Source organism: Naegleria fowleri (genome assembly GCF_008403515.1).
Source record: "Naegleria fowleri strain ATCC 30894 chromosome Unknown tig22, whole genome shotgun sequence".
NCBI lineage: Eukaryota > Heterolobosea > Eutetramitea > Acrasida > Naegleriidae > Naegleria > Naegleria fowleri.
The window spans coordinates 536,932-558,818 of record NW_025407954.1 but is presented as its reverse complement, the minus strand read 5'-3'; the positions used below and the strand labels follow the sequence as shown (position 1 = coordinate 558,818).

General features: G+C 36.6%; 13 protein-coding genes across 13 annotated transcripts; 6 read left to right on the top strand and 7 right to left on the bottom strand.

Moving 5' to 3' along the window:
• Nucleotides 1–224: 224 nt before the first annotated feature.
• On the top strand, nt 225–743 carry FDP41_001154 (uncharacterized protein; the record flags this gene model as incomplete). Its single annotated transcript, XM_044701959.1, has 1 exon — nt 225–743. One exon carries the CDS (start codon nt 225–227, stop codon nt 741–743), a length of 519 nt encoding a protein of 172 aa, XP_044564714.1.
• Nucleotides 744–873: 130 nt separating this feature from the next.
• On the bottom strand, nt 874–2,001 carry FDP41_001153 (uncharacterized protein; the record flags this gene model as incomplete). Its single annotated transcript, XM_044701948.1, has 1 exon — nt 874–2,001. The coding sequence occupies one exon, from the start codon at nt 1,999–2,001 to the stop codon at nt 874–876; it is 1,128 nt and encodes a 375-aa protein (XP_044564713.1).
• Nucleotides 2,002–2,177: 176 nt separating this feature from the next.
• FDP41_001152 (uncharacterized protein) lies at nt 2,178–2,674 on the top strand (the record flags this gene model as incomplete). The annotated part of the gene is made up of 2 exons (XM_044701937.1): nt 2,178–2,474; nt 2,597–2,674. The coding sequence occupies 2 exons, from the start codon at nt 2,178–2,180 to the stop codon at nt 2,672–2,674; spliced, it is 375 nt and encodes a 124-aa protein (XP_044564712.1).
• Nucleotides 2,675–2,780: 106 nt separating this feature from the next.
• FDP41_001151 (uncharacterized protein) lies at nt 2,781–3,653 on the bottom strand (the record flags this gene model as incomplete). Its single annotated transcript, XM_044701926.1, has 1 exon — nt 2,781–3,653. The coding sequence occupies one exon, from the start codon at nt 3,651–3,653 to the stop codon at nt 2,781–2,783; it is 873 nt and encodes a 290-aa protein (XP_044564711.1).
• A 1,391-nt stretch (nt 3,654–5,044) lies between these two features.
• FDP41_001150 (uncharacterized protein) lies at nt 5,045–6,805 on the bottom strand (the record flags this gene model as incomplete). The annotated part of the gene is made up of 1 exon (XM_044701915.1): nt 5,045–6,805. The coding sequence occupies one exon, from the start codon at nt 6,803–6,805 to the stop codon at nt 5,045–5,047; it is 1,761 nt and encodes a 586-aa protein (XP_044564710.1).
• Nucleotides 6,806–6,922: 117 nt separating this feature from the next.
• On the bottom strand, nt 6,923–8,158 carry FDP41_001149 (uncharacterized protein; the record flags this gene model as incomplete). Its single annotated transcript, XM_044701903.1, has 2 exons — nt 6,923–7,395; nt 7,594–8,158. The coding sequence occupies 2 exons, from the start codon at nt 8,156–8,158 to the stop codon at nt 6,923–6,925; spliced, it is 1,038 nt and encodes a 345-aa protein (XP_044564709.1).
• A 148-nt stretch (nt 8,159–8,306) lies between these two features.
• Nucleotides 8,307–11,249, bottom strand: FDP41_001148 (uncharacterized protein; the record flags this gene model as incomplete). Its single annotated transcript, XM_044701892.1, has 2 exons — nt 8,307–10,655; nt 10,719–11,249. 2 exons carry the CDS (start codon nt 11,247–11,249, stop codon nt 8,307–8,309), a joined length of 2,880 nt encoding a protein of 959 aa, XP_044564708.1.
• Nucleotides 11,250–11,806: 557 nt separating this feature from the next.
• FDP41_001147 (uncharacterized protein) lies at nt 11,807–13,362 on the bottom strand (the record flags this gene model as incomplete). The annotated part of the gene is made up of 4 exons (XM_044701881.1): nt 11,807–11,933; nt 11,981–12,663; nt 12,723–13,045; nt 13,200–13,362. The coding sequence occupies 4 exons, from the start codon at nt 13,360–13,362 to the stop codon at nt 11,807–11,809; spliced, it is 1,296 nt and encodes a 431-aa protein (XP_044564707.1).
• A 397-nt stretch (nt 13,363–13,759) lies between these two features.
• On the top strand, nt 13,760–15,614 carry FDP41_001146 (uncharacterized protein; the record flags this gene model as incomplete). The annotated part of the gene is made up of 5 exons (XM_044701870.1): nt 13,760–14,141; nt 14,188–14,829; nt 14,877–14,999; nt 15,076–15,222; nt 15,304–15,614. The coding sequence occupies 5 exons, from the start codon at nt 13,760–13,762 to the stop codon at nt 15,612–15,614; spliced, it is 1,605 nt and encodes a 534-aa protein (XP_044564706.1).
• Nucleotides 15,615–15,970: 356 nt separating this feature from the next.
• Nucleotides 15,971–16,720, top strand: FDP41_001145 (uncharacterized protein; the record flags this gene model as incomplete). The annotated part of the gene is made up of 1 exon (XM_044701859.1): nt 15,971–16,720. One exon carries the CDS (start codon nt 15,971–15,973, stop codon nt 16,718–16,720), a length of 750 nt encoding a protein of 249 aa, XP_044564705.1.
• Nucleotides 16,721–17,272: 552 nt separating this feature from the next.
• On the bottom strand, nt 17,273–18,748 carry FDP41_001144 (uncharacterized protein; the record flags this gene model as incomplete). Its single annotated transcript, XM_044701848.1, has 5 exons — nt 17,273–17,584; nt 17,684–17,700; nt 17,753–17,935; nt 17,992–18,420; nt 18,547–18,748. 5 exons carry the CDS (start codon nt 18,746–18,748, stop codon nt 17,273–17,275), a joined length of 1,143 nt encoding a protein of 380 aa, XP_044564704.1.
• A 395-nt stretch (nt 18,749–19,143) lies between these two features.
• Nucleotides 19,144–19,926, top strand: FDP41_001143 (uncharacterized protein; the record flags this gene model as incomplete). Its single annotated transcript, XM_044701837.1, has 2 exons — nt 19,144–19,488; nt 19,564–19,926. 2 exons carry the CDS (start codon nt 19,144–19,146, stop codon nt 19,924–19,926), a joined length of 708 nt encoding a protein of 235 aa, XP_044564703.1.
• Nucleotides 19,927–20,117: 191 nt separating this feature from the next.
• Nucleotides 20,118–21,500, top strand: FDP41_001142 (uncharacterized protein; the record flags this gene model as incomplete). The annotated part of the gene is made up of 3 exons (XM_044701826.1): nt 20,118–20,531; nt 20,708–20,827; nt 21,174–21,500. The coding sequence occupies 3 exons, from the start codon at nt 20,118–20,120 to the stop codon at nt 21,498–21,500; spliced, it is 861 nt and encodes a 286-aa protein (XP_044564702.1).
• Between the last annotated feature and the right edge of the window lie 387 nt (nt 21,501–21,887).

Here is a 21,887-nt window from a genome sequence, read left to right as displayed (position 1 = left end):
AATCACGAACCACCCAAATTGAAGAAATGTAGGTATATTGAAACACCAAGTTTTCTTATTCTCCTTGTGATGCATGGATCACCAATAATTATTTCAAAAATCAACATGATGATGGACCTGACCATGGAATTTAAAATCCTTTGTTTTCCGTCATCATCATCCTCTCTCTGAACCATCATCATCATCCGATTTATTATGAAATAGAAACACAAAAAACATTCAAAATGTCCAATTATCAAACCACATCAGCCACTCCATTCAAACAAGAACAACCACCAACAACTACCACGAACATTCCTCCAGAACAACAAAATCCAAACATGAGCACTGCCTATGTTCAACCTCAACCACCCGTCTATTACTCAACCACTCCGAACATGGTTCCACAACAACAACCAATGTACCAGGGTCAACAACCTTTCTATAATGCTCAACCAGTGATTTATACACAACCTTCCACAGTAGTACCAACCTCTCATTACAACAACACCACAACAGTAACCTCAGCTTCAACCACCTTGTTAGGAACACCGTTGGAATTGGAAGATGAAAGGAATGCTAAATTATACATGATTATTGGTCTCTTTTTGGGTATCATGTGGTTGATTTGTTTCGTGAGATATAGAAGATCCACGAGTGCACGTGCCAGAAATTATGCCAACGTATCAGGTGCATTGTTTTTCTTGCAACTTTTCTTGAGTATTGCTTTTGCTGTTGCTCTCTCCATTACCATGACCGTGTAAAAATGTTTTCAGTAATGAAATTGTGAAATTGTGTTAATTTTGGAAAGAAATGTTTTAATTGTATCAAGCATTCACTGTACTTGCTTAATGATTGTCACGATGGATGATAACAATCATGTTATCTTTCATGTTATCTGAAAATTTTAACACCGTCATCCTGACACACGTACAACTCGCCTGTCATTTCATTTAAGCATAAACTATCTGGAAAAAATATATCACCGTTGAATTCCTTAATAATACTTCCATTTTTGGGTTGAAAAATTTGGATTCTATTGGTTTCGTCGTCACAAGAAATTAGGGTCCTAGATACCTTGTCATAAATCAATCCTTGGGAGTAAACTTCATCTGTTTCTGGATGGAGTAGTCGATCAAAAACCCAGGATTGATTTTTGTTGTCTTTTCGAAAAACCTCAATACTTGTCAACATGCTGACGAACAATTCTTTTCCAATGTCATCAAAAGTAAGTCCATATGGACTGTCAAGAGAGGTAATAGTTTGAATAGTTTGCCCTGTTGACGATTTTAAAATAAGAATGCTTCCATTATCTTGCTCATCGCAGACAAACAACAAATTTTCCTCAAAATGCAAACAGTCTTTCCAAAGAGCCATTCCTCTCGGTTGTTTGATCGTTTCAGATTTCCATATAAAATCACATGAATGAGACTCTTTTTTAATGGCTTTACCAATGAGTCTCTTCAAATCATATTTAAAGACGCAATTATGGCCATAACAATCAAAAAACAAGGCGTCATTGTTGTTTCCATCAAAATTTTCTTCAATGCTCATATACAATAATTCACAGTCAGGTATTGAGAAAGTAGTAATGAATTTTTTGGTGTATAAATCAAAAACATGAATGTCATCTGCAGTGGTAAGAATATATCCATGTATGTACGAGATTTTAACATCGCAAGGGGTGTCGATTGTGTGATCCTTTGTTGTGTGCGAAAATACATGAGCAAGCTCAAAATTCATTGAAAAAGGTTTGACAAGCCTCTCCCGTGCTCGCATTTTCTGAGTCAACTTTTTACATAAATAATTAACAAAGTCCTCCGCTTCATCGGAGCTCCCATTCATTGTTGATGATGAAAAGGCATAATTAAAATCAAATAATTTCAGAATAACTATATCATCTTGTTGAGTTTCCAAAGCCGAAAAGATTGGGTAGGATGTTGGTGCAGTTGAATATATTTTTCGTATTTTTCGTTCATCAATCCGATCAAGAGCCTTGCCCTCATATTCTGATCTTTTCATTTTTTTGTAATTTGTAAGCCCAAGAAGTCCTTTTTTGGTGCGTCTTTATTTAATATTAAGAATTTATTATTGATGGATAATCTAATTAATAAACATATCTTCTTGATTTCACTTTTGTTAAAATAAGTGTCACCTTTGTTTACAATAAAGAAATAATAATGATTTAATTTAAAAAAATGGTTTGGCAATCACTCTTGCAACATCCAGCCAATTTCTACTTTCGACTCGGAGCTCTCAACGCTGCCATTGCAGTATGCACAGGAGCCTTCGGAGGTCATGGATTGAAACGAATTGCTTCTCCTGAAAAGATTGATGTCTGGAAGACAGCTGTTCAGTATCATCTGATTCATAGCTTAGCTTTGCTGGCAGTAAGCCAACTCAAGACTCGCCATCATCTTGTTGGTGGTTTGTTTACTGCCGGAATTGTGATATTTAGTGGAAGTTTATATGCATTGGTATTAACAGATCATAAGGTAGGTTGAAGAAATATTCATTAGAAATGTTTTTTCGTAAATACCAATTATATTATATTTTAATTGTGATTTACAAATTCATGATGGAAATTGTTAACAATTTTAAAATTACCATTTGAAAGAAATTGGGAGCCATCACACCTATTGGTGGATTTTCATTTATCTTTGGATGGCTTGCAATGGCTATCACTGGCTTGTAAAAATCTCGCAAATGTCACACGTTAAAATATGTATGATGATCTTTTGGATAATTCATTATTTGAAATATTGAAAGTAAAAAACTGCTCAATTATTAACATGTCTTCCTTAATTGCGATCAAATTCTAAAATGATTACTTCTCGATTTTCGAGATTCGATATTGGGATGTTTTTCTGTTTTGATTCCTCTTCTCCAACAATGGAATGAGCATGGTCAATCTTTAGAGATGATGCCAAATAATTGACGCACTCTCTGATGAAAGTAAAATGAGAAAAAACAACGATGGTGTCACAGGTTGTGAGGTCAGTATGCAAACGAGCAGTAAATCGCCTCACTCTTTCCATAAAATGTTCCCAAGGCTCAAAATGAACTGTTTGCTGGGAATTATCCTCACTTTGATACCACCACTTTCCTCTATTCTCGATGAGTCTCAAATCAAAATGAGATAGTATATGCTTCATCTTTTCATTGGCAATTAATTCACAATATGTACTTCCAACATCACATGAAGATTCTTCAAGTTCTGTGCAATCAGGATCGATCTCAATAATTTTTCTAGATTCATTCAAAACAGTTTCTTCTTTGTTCACAAGCAGTATCTGATGAGTGTTTAACACATGAAAACATGTTTGAATACATCTCGTCAATGGACTAGAAATAATTTTCATAGAACAATCATTGTTGCTCGATTGTTTGTGTGAATCATTTCGCAAAGTACTCTTCAACGCCTTTTCAAGTAATTTTCCCAAATGTCCATTATAAACTTGCACTTGGGAGAGACCTATTTCCGAGAGCTCTGAATCAATCACCCAAGGATCATTCGGAGGACAATTCTCCCCACTCTCCACATATAATTCGTTGAATACTGATCTTCCATGTCGTATAAATATAATTTGTTTTTTTGTGGACGATGACAAGGACAAATGGTGTTCATCATGATCATCGCAAAAGTAGTGGGAGGATGTTTGGTGTTCGGCCATTTTTTAGATCGAACCATTATTAGGTTTCGTTTTCAACCTCATGATTACAATGTAACTTTCTTATTGATGATATCGATACCTCTCACCTGAGTCCAACCAACATCCGCTTCATGAACGCAAGAATTTAAAAAACAAAACTTTGGGTTAAAAGAAAAACTCAAAAAGGCTACAGCACTGCAGGTTCCCAAGTTGTCTCCAACCTCAGTACTGATGCTTAACTTCTCAAATCGGAAAAGATGCCCTCCAAATATAAGCATCAAAAAGGCAAGGGTGGATTTTCGCCACCAATCGCTTCTGAATCATGAGCAGTTCGCGGTGTTAGAATTACACAACTTGCCTCAAAATACAAGTCAGTTTGAATAGGATTACCTGTTGAAACTTTTGAAACTTTCCTGCAACTTGTGGTTTCAGCAAATAATATGCATTTTCCAAAACAACAACCAGAAAAAGATTCTTATCTCAGATATGAGGAGATCTGAAGGCTGACATTGAAACTTCACCAAATTGACATGGTAGTGAACACTGGAATCAACATTTACATACATTATACTTAAATCTAAGTAACAAAACTCTGTAGAGCTACCATGTCTGTAATTGAAAAAGTGCCTCATCGTGATATGGCCGTAGTCATTCTATATCCATTTCATTTCAACACGTAGTGCATGTGAGGGTTCTCAATATTCTTTACTGTTACTTAGATTTAAGTGTAATGTTTTAACTCAAAAATAGCCATAATCACTGATTGTCGAAAATGTATTTTCTCTTGTTGCAATGAGAGAGCGAGAAGATACAACTAGGCACCTTCTCACGTACCAAAAATTCTGAAGGAAGGCAGCGACGCTAGGTCACTGACTACGGTTGGGACAGCCCACAGAGTGCAAGGTAAGCGTCGACCAATCGGGATACGGAATAGATGATCTCCGACTCCCCTTCAAGGTAAGTATGAAATATCAAGAGGGTTGCAACTCAAGCAAATAGTTAAGGGTTTGAAAAGAAAGAAAAAATAAATTTGAAATTATGGGAATTATTGGAAATTATGAAACAACAAATTCATTGAAGGTGAATGGATGAAATGAAAGGAAGAAACATGTAATGCAACAAGTTGAAATACATAAATGTCTTTGTTTTGATTAAAGATAAGAAAATTGTACAATTTCGAAATGAGGAGAACATCAATAAGAATGACAAGATAAGAAAGGCATTCAATAAGTCAATGGAAACTACATTAATAATGTGATTCAAGATCTCAGGTAATTATCTTGTAGTCGCTTTTCAAATTATGAGGAGAATTTACAATTCAAAGAGGATTGTTGAAAGTATTGAGCGAGTTGTTTTTTCATGATAAAAGACACCTACATTTTAAAAGACAAAATATGGTTGGCTATAATAATTTACTCCACAAATTGTAAATAAAATCTCAGATTGTTCCATTGATCATCCACCTTCTTCTCATCGAACAGAGTGGATTGACAGAACCATGTCTGATAATCGAGAAGAATTTTGAAATTGACTGACTTTGGATCTTCAAATCTCAGCCGAGAGCATTCCACCTTAACTGATTGGCCATTGAATGAATCGAGAGAGGTATGAGAGGACATCTTTCTCTTTTTTCTGTTAGTTGGGCCATCCTCTGCACCAGAATCATCGTCATCATCAGTTTGGGTATGAACTTTAAACCTTTGATCAATGGGTTCCAATCTTCCAGACAAAATCGATCCTTTAAAAATGATACCCTGTTTGCATCGATAATTTACACTATTCAGTAATACTGTAAACTCTACTTGTTGATCATTAAGGAAAGAATAAAGCGACGTCACTTTGGCTTCGAATGGGAATTTAAGGCATGTTGTTGCATATCGCACCAACGTTGGTAAGTCGTTAATACTTCCCGTACCAGGAGGACATAAATTGGTAATTCTCTCATTAATGTCATCAATTTCAAGTGCTTTGGCAACATCGATTTTCTTATTAATTTTTTGGGGAGGGTTTCCTCCATGAGATTCATATCTATTCACGACAGTCACGAGCTCAGGGTCCTCACTGCTCTTCAGTCGTTGTGTCATATTGCTTAGTAAATTTGTAATTTCGTTAATTTTTGGGATTTTAGCTTCACACTTAGTTTTCAACATCTGAACGTCTTGTGACTCGTAGAGGGCCTTGGTTTCATTTACAAGAATGCATCTTTGTCTATATTTTCGATGATCATCCAATAATCTTCCAATCACACTCTTTTTCTTCATACCATAGAGGTCAGCAGCATGTACATAGAAACCAGTTCTACGCAAATCGGTTACAGTGGTTTTTTTCTTTTTCTTATCTGCTCCGACATAAAGTGGTTCCACAATTACAACTACTCCGAAATATTGGTTAAAGGTTACTACATGTTTAACGATTACATTTTCTCTTATGGAGTGTATTAGTGGATTTCTCCATTGTGCCACAAAAGGATATTTAACTCCATGAGCCATGTAATATTTCATTCTCTCTTGTTCTTCTGAAATTGGCACCCCAGATAGGATTTCATCGAGTCGTTGCTCATTAGTAACATCTTCCTGCGCCAATGTTGGAAATTCGGTTGGATCTTGTTTATCATCATCATAAACTTCGTAAACCTCTTGTTCTTCTTCGGTAGGTTCCTCAGTAGGAGGTAATACCCGATGACCAAACGCCAAGGGAGATGAAAGGAGTTGTGATGATGCTGGTGAAGTCAACCCCAGAAGTGGTTGTGGAATCCCATTTGGAAGAGGCATCTGCGGAATGGTTGGATGAAGCGGAACGTATGGATGCATACCAAGAGGTGTGAGAGACATACCAAGAAGTGGATGAAGAAAAGCAGCACCAGAGGCTGCCGATGGAATTAAGTGAGAGGCGGCTGAAGATGTTGGTGCTTGAGGAAGATGTCCATTATTCGTTGTAGTCGGAACACCTAACATCAGATGATGATTTGCGGTGGTTGGAGTTACCGATGATAATGGATTGTTCATTAATGCTCCGTTAACGGCTGTTGGAATATGAATAGAAGATCCTCCAACGCTGCTACTCGATGAACCACCATTACCCTGATGATGATCAAAATCGTCCGTAAAGCCTAGATGTTGGGCCATCGCCTCTTCTTCAACGGCACCCAAAAGTAGGTCGTCCTCGTCTTGCATTTTTAATTCAAACAAATTGAATGTATTTTTCAAATGAAAAATTCACAAGAAGGATACTTTAAAACAACCAAAGTGTATTATATAGTATTGTCATTTCTGTTCAAGAATGGGTTATAATTACTCTTCTTTTGCCTCCTCAGTAGTGGTGGAGGTGTTGGCTGCAACAAGTTCTGAAAGCTTTTGTTTGGTGTCTTCATAAATATTGTCATCTTTTCCGAGAGATTGATCTCGCAAGTATCTGAGAACTCGTTTCTTAATTGCAACATCCAAGCCTTCTCCAACTTCGTTGAAAGCTTCGTAAACAGTTGTCAATACAGAAGGTGAGCACGAAATTCCTGCTCCTATTGGTTGCTTATCGAACAATTCAATAATTTTCTCTTTTGAAACTTCTTTATCCTTGATGAGCTCAAAGATGAACTCGAAATCCTCAGTGAGAGCTGTCAATTTTAAATGACCACGTTTGAATTCATTAAACAACATGAGAGCATTCTCAACATCGTTATGATCATTTACCAGCTTTGAAATAAAATCACGCAGTGTTTCCTTAGCGAGAGGTTGGCCAAGTTTAGTTGGGCTAGAGTTCTTAATTACTAAATATAATATTGAAATATTGTTCCGTTACGATTTTCCAATGGATAGAATTGTTTACATGATGACATGCGTTGTGTGAATGGAGAATATTTTGAAAATTAATTTCAATGAATCAAATCATAAAATAATAAAAAGATTGAACAGAGAGCACATCAATTCGGACAAGTGGTGAGCGTTTTGTAATCACGGAAACTTACGTTCGATGGATGTTTGTGGATGGTTTTCGTCATACTTTTCCATTGCTTCAAGAATGGCATGGGTGCTTTTTGGAGTAAACTTTATCCTTCTCAAACATAATGTTCTCCAATAACGCATTGTATAATTGAAATCAGAAGCACTTTGTACTGTAGAAAGCATATCGAGGAATTGTTGGGCAGAAGGTCTCTTTCTGGTATTCTTCAATTCAAGGATATTCTTCTGGTACAATTCTTCGGTTGGAGTTGATGGCTCCCAGGCAAAATTTTGACTACGTTCAACAGTGGAACGATAGGCTGCTTGAGCCTTTTCAGAAAGTTTGGCTACCTTCTTCTCTTGTTGAAGCTTCTTTTGATAGTGAAGTTTACCTCTAATGTAGAGATGTTTTGAGCCGAACCTCTTTTGTGTGTTGTTTATGTACTCATTATTGAGAAGGAATTGTTCTTGTTGGAGAGCATGTTGTTGTACTACCGAAATGGCTACCACAGAAGGAAGAGCCGAGTGATGAAGCGAAGAGGATGATTTGATGGCGGAAGAGGCAAAAGAAAGCGAGAGCAACTTTTTCATTTTTAAACACAAAAAAAATTAAGAATTTACAACAACATAATTTGTTAGGATGGAGGAATTCTGGCCAGAAGAATGCATTCCATCATAAGGGAGTTCTTTTTCGGAGGATGGTCTCAACGTTAGGGTTTATTACATAAATGAATGCACATTAGCACTCACTACAGGGAAAGGACACTCTATTTTGCAAGCATGTGATTTCTAACAATTGCTCTTTCGTTAAGTATTTCAATATTTGACTGCGATATCTCAATAAAATTTCTTTCCATTTGTTGGCACAAAAGTGCAAACATTCTTTTTGAAGATAGGAATAATCATACCGAACAGGAACTTCTTGAGGTTTTGAGAAGAAATGTGTGAATGATCCAAAATCATGACCTTGCTGATTGAAAGTAGCATTGTGGTGAGGTCGATTAATAACAGCAACAATTACATCCATAATGTTGTCAACAGAGAGTCCCCTTGCCACAAAATCCATGCAAACTTCAAATAGCTTTGATTTTTCTGGCATTTTCATTGCCTCCCATATCAACATCAGACTAAGGGCGTTTTTGGTGGTAATGCAAATTTTGCCTGTGTAAAAGAAATGGATTAAAGATCGACACAGTAGAAAGTCATCATATGTAATTTCTTCAGAAGTTTTCCAACCAGAAAACACTTGAGAGAAATCAATTTCTTTGATGGTAGCTGCTTGGAAACCATATTTCTTCATGCTAAAGAAGCTACATCTACATTCTAAAACTGATTTGTGGCAATAAATAATAAAACCTCTTGATCGGTCAAGTACAACTTGAAAATCACTTGTTTCTTCGTCATCAAAGAGTTCTGCTACAATTTCAGGAATAGTAGATGGTGGATCAAGCTCTCCAAGAGATTTGGTCTTAAGGAGAGTAGGGTTGGAAAGCTTTGCAATTTCAACCAAAATGTTCTGTTTCAAGTAGCTACTGTTTTTGATTTTGTTAAATGTATTTTCCACAATAAATTGTTTGCAGAAGCTCAAAGCGTGATGCCAATATGAGTGAAGTGGAAACTCATCCTTTGGATATTTGTTGTTCAATATGTATTGGATCGTGTCATACACATTTTCTTCATTGGTCTGGGTGATCGCTTCATTAAGCACCATGGTAGAGAGGTATTCATCAGAGACATGATTCGTCGTCATCCATTCTAATAAATCAATGAGAGTTTCAATATCGGTAACGCTCGAAAAGTTATTAAAGTAGATCCAATCGACTAGGCAATTGAGACTCTCTCTAGATTTGGGAGCCTTTGATCGATCATAGTGAAGTAATTCAGGCCTTCTCCTCGTTAGGAAGTAATGTGGAATTTTTACCGAATAATCCTTTGCTGCTGTGAACACTTGAACATCCCACAAATGATTTGCAGATCTCAATTTGATTAAATCGTCTACCAATTTTTCATCATCTTCAACCATTGAGCGAAGAGGCTGAGTAAACAGAATGGTGTGAGAATGTCCACAGCAAACTCCCACAATTTCCTTGTCGAACAAATCTTTGCACTCAATTTCCTGACAAATGTAGTTATTGAGTCCAATTCCAAACTGATTCGAGGATGATCGACCAAAACCAAATATTCTATTTCTCTTGGTCACAACCATGCAATGATTATATCCACAATCAATCATGGAGAATTGATCATTGGAAGCAAGGTGAGTCATCAGAGGTACTTCCGCAAACACAGAACAGTAAGCCTTGTTCATTGCAAGAATATTCTGATCATTAATGCCAGCATAATAAAGTGCTTTGGGTGTCATTATGAAAGACCCATTATTGTTACACTTAATATCAATAATGTCGTCACAGTGGTCAAAATCAACAGGTGTTAATCTGTTTCTATTTCGTGTAGATCCTACAGCTGTTTGGCCATAATAGGAACATCCTGTTGACAAGAGCAGCTTTTTGCAAGTATTGATATGCTTCAATAGAACAAATGTATGATTTAACCCACACTCTATCTTCTCAATTTCATAGTCTTGAATGGATACAGTCTTATCAATGGGCACCTTGACAAACTTTGGATAGAATGTAGTGGATTCATATTCTTCCAAATTGGTCCTGCTCTCTTTCCTATCGTCAAATCCAGGAGATTTTGAACTGGTGGAATTGAAGTTGCCTGTCTTAATTGATGCATTTCCTAAACCAATATGGGTACAACAACCAATTTGTCCAAAAGTATCATCTCCTATGGCATACAGTTCATTGTCAGTGGTGAGAAGGAAAAAGTGTTTCCCTCCTCCATTGGAGACCCATTTGACTGTTTTTTCAAAGGAGAGTTCTTTGAGAAGACTTTTCGTTGCAGTTTCTGAGCTTTGTTGATTCCTCTTGTCATTGGCAAAGTAAAGCACCATTTCATTTCCTCGCACTGCATATAATTTACCATTAGAAAGAAGCACAAACAGGGAGTGTCGACAAGTTACAAGTTGACTTATGGAATTATCTGTTTCGGAATATACAGGAATTTTGTGAAGTGTTTGAACAGCCTTAATAGAAAAATTAGTAATGGTGTAAAAATTGAAATGTTGTCACTTCACTCAAATACTCACCTCTTTCAGAATATGGCCACAAAGAAATATTTCCTTATAATTATGAAATACAACACCTTCACTAAAGGGTGTGGATACAAAAACCACATTTCTAGAGGCCTGTGTGAATGGATGGGATTTGGTTGTTTGTAGTGCATTATTGATTGTCAATGGTGGTGATACTTTTGGACTTTCTAAACGACTGGGCTTTGAACCAGGTAATTTGGTTGATGCGTTCGGACTGCTTGTGATTGGTGAAGACGATGCTGTCTGATCGCTCACAGCAGATGATCCATGATTCGTTGTTGAACAGTTAGTTGTGATGGTGGTGGAAGTATTACTACTCGTTGTTGATGTGGGTGAATTAAATTCGTTAGTTTGTTGAGTGACGGGAGTGGACGTTCTGTTTGATTGTGTTCCCGATGATGAAAAGTAGAGGTCCCAGAGTGATGTCTTTGTGAGAGGTTGATTGGCAGAAATGTTTGATGTAAATTCAACACCAGTTCCCCCACAAATAAACATCTCCGTTTCCTGATCATAGTTGATATTCATCTTGATCTTTCGTTAGTAATAATAATTTCTAGTAACAACTTTAAAATTCAAATGATCATCATTTGGAAAACACAAAAACTCTGAAATCAAACTTACTTCAAGAGATTTGAATCACAACACAGTATCTCCTTCAGATTTTTCAATGCAAGATATCCAATCAACACCGAGAATTTCGTTTTTTTGATGAAAGGAGGAGCTCTTTCCGGCCTCTCTTCAAACAATCAGCTATTTTTACTGTGTGAGGAGAGTGTTTTGTCTGATCGTTTGTGTTGTTCACAAGATGAATGATTGGTTGTGACAACGCATAGAACCACTCAATGAGGATGAGAGGACTGTGGTCGTTGCAACAAATGTTTGTGTGTAAAATAAAGTGTTTTTGGCTATTGTACTGTTATGAACAAATCAAATTTGGTTAATTTTGAAAATTGGAATGAATCGTATTACTTTGGTGGAATGTAATCATTTATGACGAGGATATATTAAAGGAGAAATATTAAGGTAATTATTCACGTGACAATAATCATTTAAAGCAATAATAATCATTATATTATAAATGCTTATTTGGTATATTTTCTAAGAACTTCCAAACTCTTTTCTGCAGCCAAAATAGTTTCTTCTTTTTTACAAAAGCAAAACCTGGCAAAATCTTTGACCATGTGTTTATGCTCGTTGGAGTAGAAGGCGCTAAATGAAAGTGTCGGTGAAAACAATTGCCGAGTTCAAAGACTTACCTTGGTGGAATGGCCGCCAACTTTACATCGCTTTGTGGAAGCCATTTGCAAAATTGAACATCCCTAGTATCTGGATTGTTTGGTTCATACGGAAATTGTACGTTTGAAACATCTGTCAACAAGAAATATCCACCTTCTGCCATCAGAGGTTTGACGTTCGAAGAAACGAGCATTTTTGAAAGCATGTCACGTCTCTCCAAAAGTCTGTTCCTAATCACAGAAAAGTAATCATTGTCAATAGCATAATGAATACATTCTGCAGTGGCTCTTTGAAGTGGAGTGCTAATACAAAACTTGATATATTGATTCACTAAATAGCATGATCTTATGAGTGACTTTGGACCCAATATCCACCCAATTTTCCATCCAGTTACGGAAAATGTTTTTCCTACAGAGCTAATACTTAGAGTTCTGTCGAACATTCCATCAATATTTGAAATTCTGTTACAAAATTGTCTATTGAATGTTAAAAATTCATAAACCTCATCACTAATCACAAAGAGATTCTTATGAGAAAGGACAATTTGCGATATTTGTTCCAATTCTTTCACATCAAACACTTTACCAGTTGGATTGTGAGGAGTGTTTAAAATTATTGCCTTAGTTTTTTTTGTGATCTTTGAACGCAATTCGTGAATGTCCAATTTCCATTCTTGAGCACTTCTTACATTCTCATCTATGTACTAGATACAAATAGATCAAATCAATGTGTTAAAAATGTAATGTTGTGTACTAAACATACTTTTTCTGGAGGTCGCAAAGGAATATACACAGGTTTTGCTCCAGATAGCTCAACAGCTGATTTGTAGGCGTCATAAAATGGTTCAATGATAATGACCTCGTCACCTGGGTTGACCAATGATTGAATAACAATATAGAGCGCATCGCTTGCACCATTGGTAACTAGAATTTCTTCTGGAGAAAAGCTTCCATATTTAAATCCAGAAAGAGAGCTGTCATTGTAAAGTCTTTGCAAAGCTTGAACAAGAATCGGATCACCATGAGCTTTGGCATATTGATGAACAGGTTGACCTGCTTGATTGGCGAAAGCTTGCAGGACAAAATCTTTTTAGAATTATTATATATTAATTATTATTCATTCAATAAAATCAATTATTATCAGAATATCATAACAGTATTGATTTTCGAGTAGGTATTGCGTAATGACAATAAATCACGAAAATATTTCATCATCATCAGATGACCTTATGAAACATACCATCCACCTTCCAATCAGGAAATCCTTGTCCCAAATTTACAGCATTATTAGCAACTGCCAAAGGAGTATAGGTAGACCAAATAGTTTCCTCTAGTTGGGTTGCTCTCTTGGAAACTTTTGGGGAGGATGATCTCTTTAGGATGGACTTGACGGCCTTTTTCATTTTTTTTTTGTTCTTTGAAAAAAATTCTCAACATCAAGAGTCTCTTGATTTTCAAAGCCGCTCATATTCATATTTATAAAAGGCTTTTTTAAATCAACATCCCTCGTTACGGATTGTGTTGAATCAAAGCTATAACACACTCTAGTTGTTGGAGGATCATCAGAAATTTGTTTCAAGTCATTCCGAAGAGAGATAGTAGAGAATTGAACGAGCTCGTTTTCTTGTGATAATTCGAAGTCTCATTTGTTAAACTTTGGATCGATTGAGTCTGACAAAATTAATATTCATCTGGTTAGCTAAATATAACATTGCAATTCGCGGAGGAAGGAATCATTAAATTACTGTTAGTCATCATTTAATTATTTATTATCATTGGAAAATTATCGTCGCACATAGAATGGGGAACTCCTACGTTTCGGGAAAATCGACAAGTCAAGGTTTCTACAGACAGCACGAACCAAACTATGCTCCGACATTTGACAGCCATTCTATGATTTTTGAGCCCAGTAATGCATACATGAATTGGCCCATCACTTCCGATCCAGAGTGTGAGCATGATGGAACTGTATTTCTTACACTGGGCAACTATCAATATGGCCAATTACTTCACAAACGACCGAGAGAAATCACACAAAATATGCCAAATGACATTTGTATGGAGACGCTATGCCATCCACTCATACAATCCAATGGTGTGCGGTGCTCAAATCAAAACATTCGAATGATTGAGTGTGGAATTGCACAAACATTTTTAGTCACCATTGATAATTTAGTATATGGTAGGTTTTAAGAGAAATCATTCAAGTGGTTGTTAACTTTCAAAAGTATCTGGAAACAACTTTTTTGGACAGCTCGGATTAAATCATGCCAAGACAGTCTATGAGCCTGTAAGGTTAAATTTTGCATTTGATTCTCAGATTATTGAGGTTGTCTGTAGCCAGTTTCACACACTCTTTCTCACAGCAAAAGGCTCTGTGTATGTTTGTGGTTACAATTATTACTCTCAATTGTCAAGTCTTTCAGAAAATTGGGTGATGGAACCCACATTACTGAAAGATTTAGATACAATTCATCATGTATATTCTGGACAACGATTTACTTTATTCCAAACTCATGATGGAACAATTCTACTGAATGGAGATATCGAAGAAACAAACCTTCCTGTAAATAGAAAACCTGTTTTTATACAAGACCCAACAGATCCTATTCGACGAGTTGCATGTGGTGACTGTCATTTTGTAATTTTGACTCAGCTTGGAAGAGTATATGTTTGTGGAAGAAACTATTCTGGAGCTCTGGGATTAGGTCATACTGAAGATGTATTTGAGGTTACAGAGCTTAAATACAAGGAAATTGTAAATACAGAGTCTATAATTGTGGATGTTCAATGTGGTGACTCTCATACCATGTTTCGAACAAGAGATGGCCATATCTATGGTTGTGGTTATAACACGAAAGGTCAATTAGGTAGGTAATTCATCACGTGACAGATCTTTCATCTCAATGTTCATTAGGTATTCCAGGTTTCGAAAAAGAAAATTTTGTCTCAACAGTTACAGACCTCAAAATTCATGAATATACAGGACGCAGAATCACAGATGTGAGGTGTGGTAGAGAATGTACGGTCTTTCTATCCGGTAAGTGTTTTGTACACCAGTGTGAGTCCATCTGAAGTAAATTAATTTATTCACCATCATTCATGACAATGAATAGACAAGAATGAAATTTTCATTAGTGGCCAATTATGGAGGGATCAATGCTTTCAACACAAGCCAACAAAATTTCATCATCCAATATTTGAAAAGAAGAATATTTGCAGCATGGCTGTTGGTGGCTATCACATGATTATTTACTTGGAAGGTGAGTTTTATATTGGAAACAAATCAGTGACCATTCATTGACACGTGTGCTAATGGATTAATGTTTTGAAAAACGCAACAGACAAATTTATTAAGGACTATTCCATAGAATTTGAAGACGAAATTAATGCCACCTATCAAATCAAACTCTCCAACATTACAAGTATTGAATCATTTATTGACGGCATTGAAAAACATGCCAAGTTAGAGAGAAAGAGTAGAAAACAAGTGTACTACTTGGTATGGAATACAAACTTCAACAGGTTTGAATTCATTTGCAATATTCGAACCATTCCATCTCAATGTTTTATCAAGCGAATGATTGGTACTCTCTCAGAAGTTGTTTCACGAATTGAACCAAGCTATAATGTCGATTCCTTTGTGGGCATGTAATTATGTGTTGTTCATCTCTCTCATACGCTTAAATCTACTTTCCATCCATTGGAGAGTGTTGTTAGTCCAGTCGCACTTGAAGAGATTAAAAAATTTTACCCGCCAAATAATTGATCGTTGTACATTTTGAATAGTTTATTTTGCTTTCGGAATTTTGTGTTGTTTGTTTGAAAATAATATCGATATTTGTTGAGGAGTTAGTTGCTCACGGACTCGAGCAATAATTATCAGTTGAAGCACTTTTGTTGAAGATCTTGCAGGGTGTTGATGATCATGATCATTAATTGAGGATGGGAAGAATGGAGGATAAAAGGGTGAGAGTGGGTTCTCCGAACCGTCCTTCTACAAATCATTCAATGAGGAGCACTTCGGAACAAGAAGCAAAGTCACCAAAAAAACAGAGGAATATAGTATTTAAACAATTCGATAAACAAGTAGAAGAGAAGCTGACGGAAATGGCAACTCATAAACTCATCTGTGGATTGAATAATGTGCAACTGGTGAGATTTAGTACAGATTTAGGTTTATTGTTTTTAAAATCAAATGCAATCAACAGCGCAAACTTTCATCTTTCCGACGCATTGAAACACCTTACACAATTAATAGCTGAATTTGGTTATGAAGAGTTGTGTCAAAAAGACCATACCAAAGATAGCAAGACAATTTTTGGCCCAATTACGTATTCGTCAGAACAATTATCTCCCATAAAACCAGAAAGGTTCTCTCTTGACAAGAAGGTAAAAGAATTTACTGAGGGATGTAAAAACTTGAGCCTTGTTATTATGAATGGTCTCGCCATGACTCAGTTCAAGCTTGGAAATTTCGAAACATCAGAAATTATTTTGCAAAAATTACTTCCACGCCTCCAAGAACAACGCACAGTGTTTGATTGCAGGTTTGTGACAAATGTAATGTTGTGCCTTAATTATCTCAAGACCGACCAGTCTTCCTTCTTTGATGAGCGACTGAGAGAAACTGAAAGAGAACTAAACTCCGTTGCTCTTCCAATATTTGAGACTAGAGTCAGTTCTGAAAAGAAAAAAGATAGTATTGTATTTGAAAATCAAGAACAATCTCAAATCAAACAATATCGAAACAAGTATTGATATGATCATTGAATTGCTGAATCTATGTGAGCAAGAGGAAAATGATGACAAAATTTTGTACCTGTTTAAGTTTTTAGTGTCTCTTTCGAGTCGATACAGTGTCAGACTAACAGAAACTATTGCTGTATTGGACAGGTATCTTCCCATACTTTCTGGGTTTGCATTTGACTCTGGACTTCCGTACATCCACAAAAAACTTCTCTATTCAATACTTATTCAAAGTAGTGTGATCTATGTTAAGGTTGGAAACTACGACGCTGCTTACTCTGTACTGATTAATCTGTACAATAATTTGATGGTAGACCCAACGTCTCCAGAGAAAGGAATTGAGTCTCTGGATTTTATTACTGTACAAGACCATGGAGACTTTCTGAGGAAATTAGGAACAGTATGTCTCGGCATGAACAAGACAGAGGAAGGGATATCTTGGTTTAAAAAGGCCGTCGTTTTGTATGCCTCTCAGCTTGGAAAATCTCATCCGTTGACCAAGTCCTCAATTCAAAGAACAGCTGAATTGATATTTCACTTCAGCAATGAAAAATAGAGAGTTTTCTACATCTTTTGATTTAAAATTGGCGAATCATATGATGACGACAGGCTACTGTTGTAGATGATTGGGCTTTCCTCAGGTAACACATCACTTTCAAAGTCGTTTTGCTCAGAGACGAATTCTTGAAAGGTTTCTTCATCTAATGAAATAATGTTATCATAGAACAGCTTATTCCTGAGCATAATTGCTTTTTCACTTTCCTCCTGTCCACAACATGGTAAGGAAAAACATCTACCAATAGCCATGGCCACCGGTTTTGGTATAAGAAATGCTAAAAGGATGGCATTTGCAAAAAGTTCAATCAATGCAAAGGTCTAGACAATTTAATCGATAATATATTAATTATCAATTAATGAATTAATTGTGAGAAAATTGTTAAAAATGGTGGGTGGGTGTTTCATTTCATTACTTACAATATAGAAAACATAAGCTACGTAACAAAGTGTGTGATATATTCCAAGAGTGACTAGCATTCTACTTACCATATTCAAAGCGAGAGTACCATTCCCATTCTATCGTTGTCGCAATATTGGTGCACGACAGGAAGAAGTATGCAGAAGTACAAATAATTGAAATCAAAGCCACTTTTTGAATATTCTTTCGAGATTGACTTGATTCTTCCGTGGAGTTATCTTGTTTTCTGTACAATCTAAACACAAGAAGACCTGTTAATAAATTGTTGTTGGCACTACATATCTCGAGAAAATCAGCAGCTACTCACCAAAAATCATTAATGTCAGGCAAATTCCCCATGACAAAATTAATCGAATAACGAGTCGTGATATTTGATAACTCCACGTTCCATAACCAAATGTATGATGATCCAACACAGTAATCAAAATTGCAAATGGGGTGACAAATAGAAAAGACAGCACGGAAAGCACCCAGAAAATAATGTTCAATATCTTTCTCACTTTCATAAAGTAGGTATTTGTTTCACTCCCTGAAGAACTCTCATAAGAAGTGTCATCTTGAATTTTCTTCATAGTGAAATATTGCTCTGCCCAATACAAACCCAATATTAGATAGATTACAAAATTGCTTGAACTAGCGTAAATATCCAAAATTTGAGACACTTTGGAAATGTAGGGACAAATCGGATTGTCTCTGTTGTATCTAAAACACAGCTGATTAAATATGAGAGATTGCACTATTTTGTATCATTTGTGACGAATCGATTAAATAACATGAATATAATTAATAATTAAACATAATATTTTTCCATCCCAGTTGTGACATCAGATTGGCTTCATATTTTTGAATCGATCAAACATACTTGTGCGAATAAAACACGAGCAAAATATCATGACAAATAATTTTCTTTGAAGGCTAATTTGATTTTTAAACATTCCCTTCAGGCTGCAGCAGAACCAAATCAAACTCACAATACACGCAATACACGACAAGACTCCTTGCGGAAATTGTTCCCAATTCACCCCTCCCGTCATGGTTGTATTATGGGGATGAGTATTATTCATGGTCATCAAGAGTGAGATCGACGGTGTTGAAGATGATGATGTGTATGCCAGCTGCAAGGAGGCTTCTTGTCTACCAACTCCGATCCAAGCCAGCAGTATCTCATGCAATTTGATGGCCATCCTAGTGATTGTTTTTTTTTTGGAATCTGAGGTCAGACTCGGACAGGACAGTAATTATTGTTAATTGTAAAATATCTTGCCAGGAGGTGATCCGATTCGATCCCTCTCATTCCCAACGTTTTGAAAGGAAGGATAAAGGCAATGTTACCAAATATTTAAAAAAACAGCCCATTGAGAATCTTCTGATCATTCCTTTAAGGGTTCCTTTAATACTTTTGATATTCGGAAATGTTGATCGTAATTGTAAATTTCCGGGCGCCATTCGCGATGAAAAAATGTCTTCCAAGAAAGCAAGTGCAGGCTCTGCCCGAAGACCAACCGTCAAATCGAATGCTCAAACACCTCGGATCAAAGTGAATCCTCATGCGTTTATGGAGTTTGAGGTGAGTAATGGTGTTGTGGAGGAGGATGGAAAATTGAGTGGGGAAGAGAAGTTCCTCGGAAGAGTCGTGTTTGAGCTGTATGAAGAGAAACTTCCAAAGACGGTTCAGAATTTTAAAAGTTTGTGTTTGGGTGATAAGGGAAAAACAAAACCTGTCAAGGAATTGAATAATGCTATTGTCAATTTACATTATAAAGGGACGAACATTCACCGAATCGTGAAAGGATTCGTCATACAGGTAATTATCTTGCTTTTAATATTTATACAACTCTCGGAATTTTGACCTCGGAATTTGTTTGCTTGGCACTGACAGGGAGGTGACGTTGTCTCGAACAGCGGACAGTCTGGCCACGCTGTCACTTCCCGAACGTTTGAAGATGAATCCTTTGAGTACAAGCATGAGCCCTTTTCCTTAACATGTCCAAATTTTGGTTCTCCCAACACAAATACTTCACAATTTGCCATTACGTTATGCAAAGCTCCTTGGCTTGATGATCACTATGTTGTTTTTGGCAGAGTAAGGAACGGATTTGACGTACTAAAGAAAATAGAAAGCTTTGGAAGTGACATTGGGAAAGTAACACGGCAAGTCGTTATCTCAAATTGCGGTCATTTAACAGAGGAAGAAGCAATAAGCTTGGAATCCTCAGTAATTCCTTCACACCAACTTCAATAACAAACGCTTTGTTTGTATTTTGTAAATCTCAAACATTGGAGGTCACGAAGACATCCCCTATCACAAACAAGCCACTCATCAATCACTTGTCATCGAAGATGCCAAAACAATTTCACATTAAAAAAAATAAAAAATCTCCCCAATCTCCTTCCGAACCACCAACAAACAAAACACATCACCCACCACCAGCAATGTCAACAAGAGACGAAATTTTGGATCAAATTGACTCTCTCCAAAACCTTCTTGATGATGGTATCATGGACGAAGAGCAATATCAAGCAGCAAAGGACAAACTTCTCAAAAAGTTGGAAGAACTCGAGAATGAGGAAAAGCAACCACCAAAGACAACATCCACTGCTGGCAATGCTGCTAAAAAACAACCCTATGATGATGACGAGGATGATGAGGATCACTACAACGGAGGAGGCAACGATGAAGTCGACCCATACGATGCCTACGATGCTGTCGATGATTCTGCAGTGACTTCCTCCACTGGTGGTGATGTCATTGAATCATATTTGGACACCCATGAAAGATTGTTGCAAACCATGAAACAAACAAAGGCAACTGAAGCATCAAGATGGGGTAAATCTGGTCAAGTATTTGTAAGTAGTAGTTGTATACGAATATTCATGGAAATGTGGTACTAACCAATGATGATGACAACGACGACTCTGTTGTTGATGGTGTTGGGGTTTCCTTGGACGTGTGTTACCTCCTACGATGGTGCACATCATTGTATTTGTCAATACCATTATTACTTTTGAAAATCCAATGACAGGACGAAACCAAACTTGCTTGGGGAAGTTATTTAGATACTCATGAGAAGGATCAAAACAACCGAAAGGAAACCAAATTCCGCAGTGGAGCTGCCTGGGGTAAGAGTGCAGGAGAGATTTACGTAAGTAGAAGATTGTTCTTGGTGTGATGAAGATGATCATGATGTTGTTGCTGACCCTTATTCGTATATCCATGAACACATTCATTGTGTACACACGCAAATATATATATATTGGGTGTTACAATATATTCTTCTCCATCCTCAACAACAAACGACACACATCAACACGTGTTACATTCCAAATAATTGAACAACAACATCCTCATCAACCCATCCCTCGAATTTTGCTCTTCCTGTTGTAAATTGGCCAACGATGATGATCATTATCACTCAACAACAACAAAACCTACTCACACCAATCCAAACAACAACAACAACAACAACAACATCACTCTCAACACAACAGGATGAAACCAAGCTCGAATTCGGTTCCTATCTCAAGAGTGAGGAGGAAAAGAAGAGACAACTTGCTGAGGAGGAAGCCAGAAAGAAGATGGAGGCCATTGAAGCCATCAAGAAAAAGAAGGAAGGAGAATTTCTTGATCCTCGAACATCTAAATTCAAACTCGCTGATTTGCAAGGTAAATTCCCTAAGGGTGTTGATCCTACCAAGAAGGAACTCTATCTCTCTGCTGAAGATTTCAAGACTCACTTTGGTATGACATTGGCTGAATACGTCAAGTTACCACCTGTTCAAAAGAAGAAACTTAAGAAGAATCTCAATTTGTTCTAATATTATTATTGCTATCTATACATTTATGTTAATATAACACCGTATTATCTTTTTGTAGACAAGAATTCATGTGATAGTTCATGATAACATACACACAACAGTTGCAAATCAGCCAACTGCAAGAGAGTCATGTAAAATTATTAAACCAATGATTTTGTACACTCATGAAAGAGTTGAGCTGTTGTTATTATTACAATGTCACATCCAAACATACACTCACAACAAAGGCTTTAAATCCTATCAACAACACAACAAAAAATTGAATGCTAGATCCAAGTGACGAATTCGTGGATGTTTCAACAAGTTCCGAAATCGAGATTTTAGAGATGATGATGACACCATTGAATTTATGATGGACAGAGTGGACGATACTCGTGTCCTGTATGT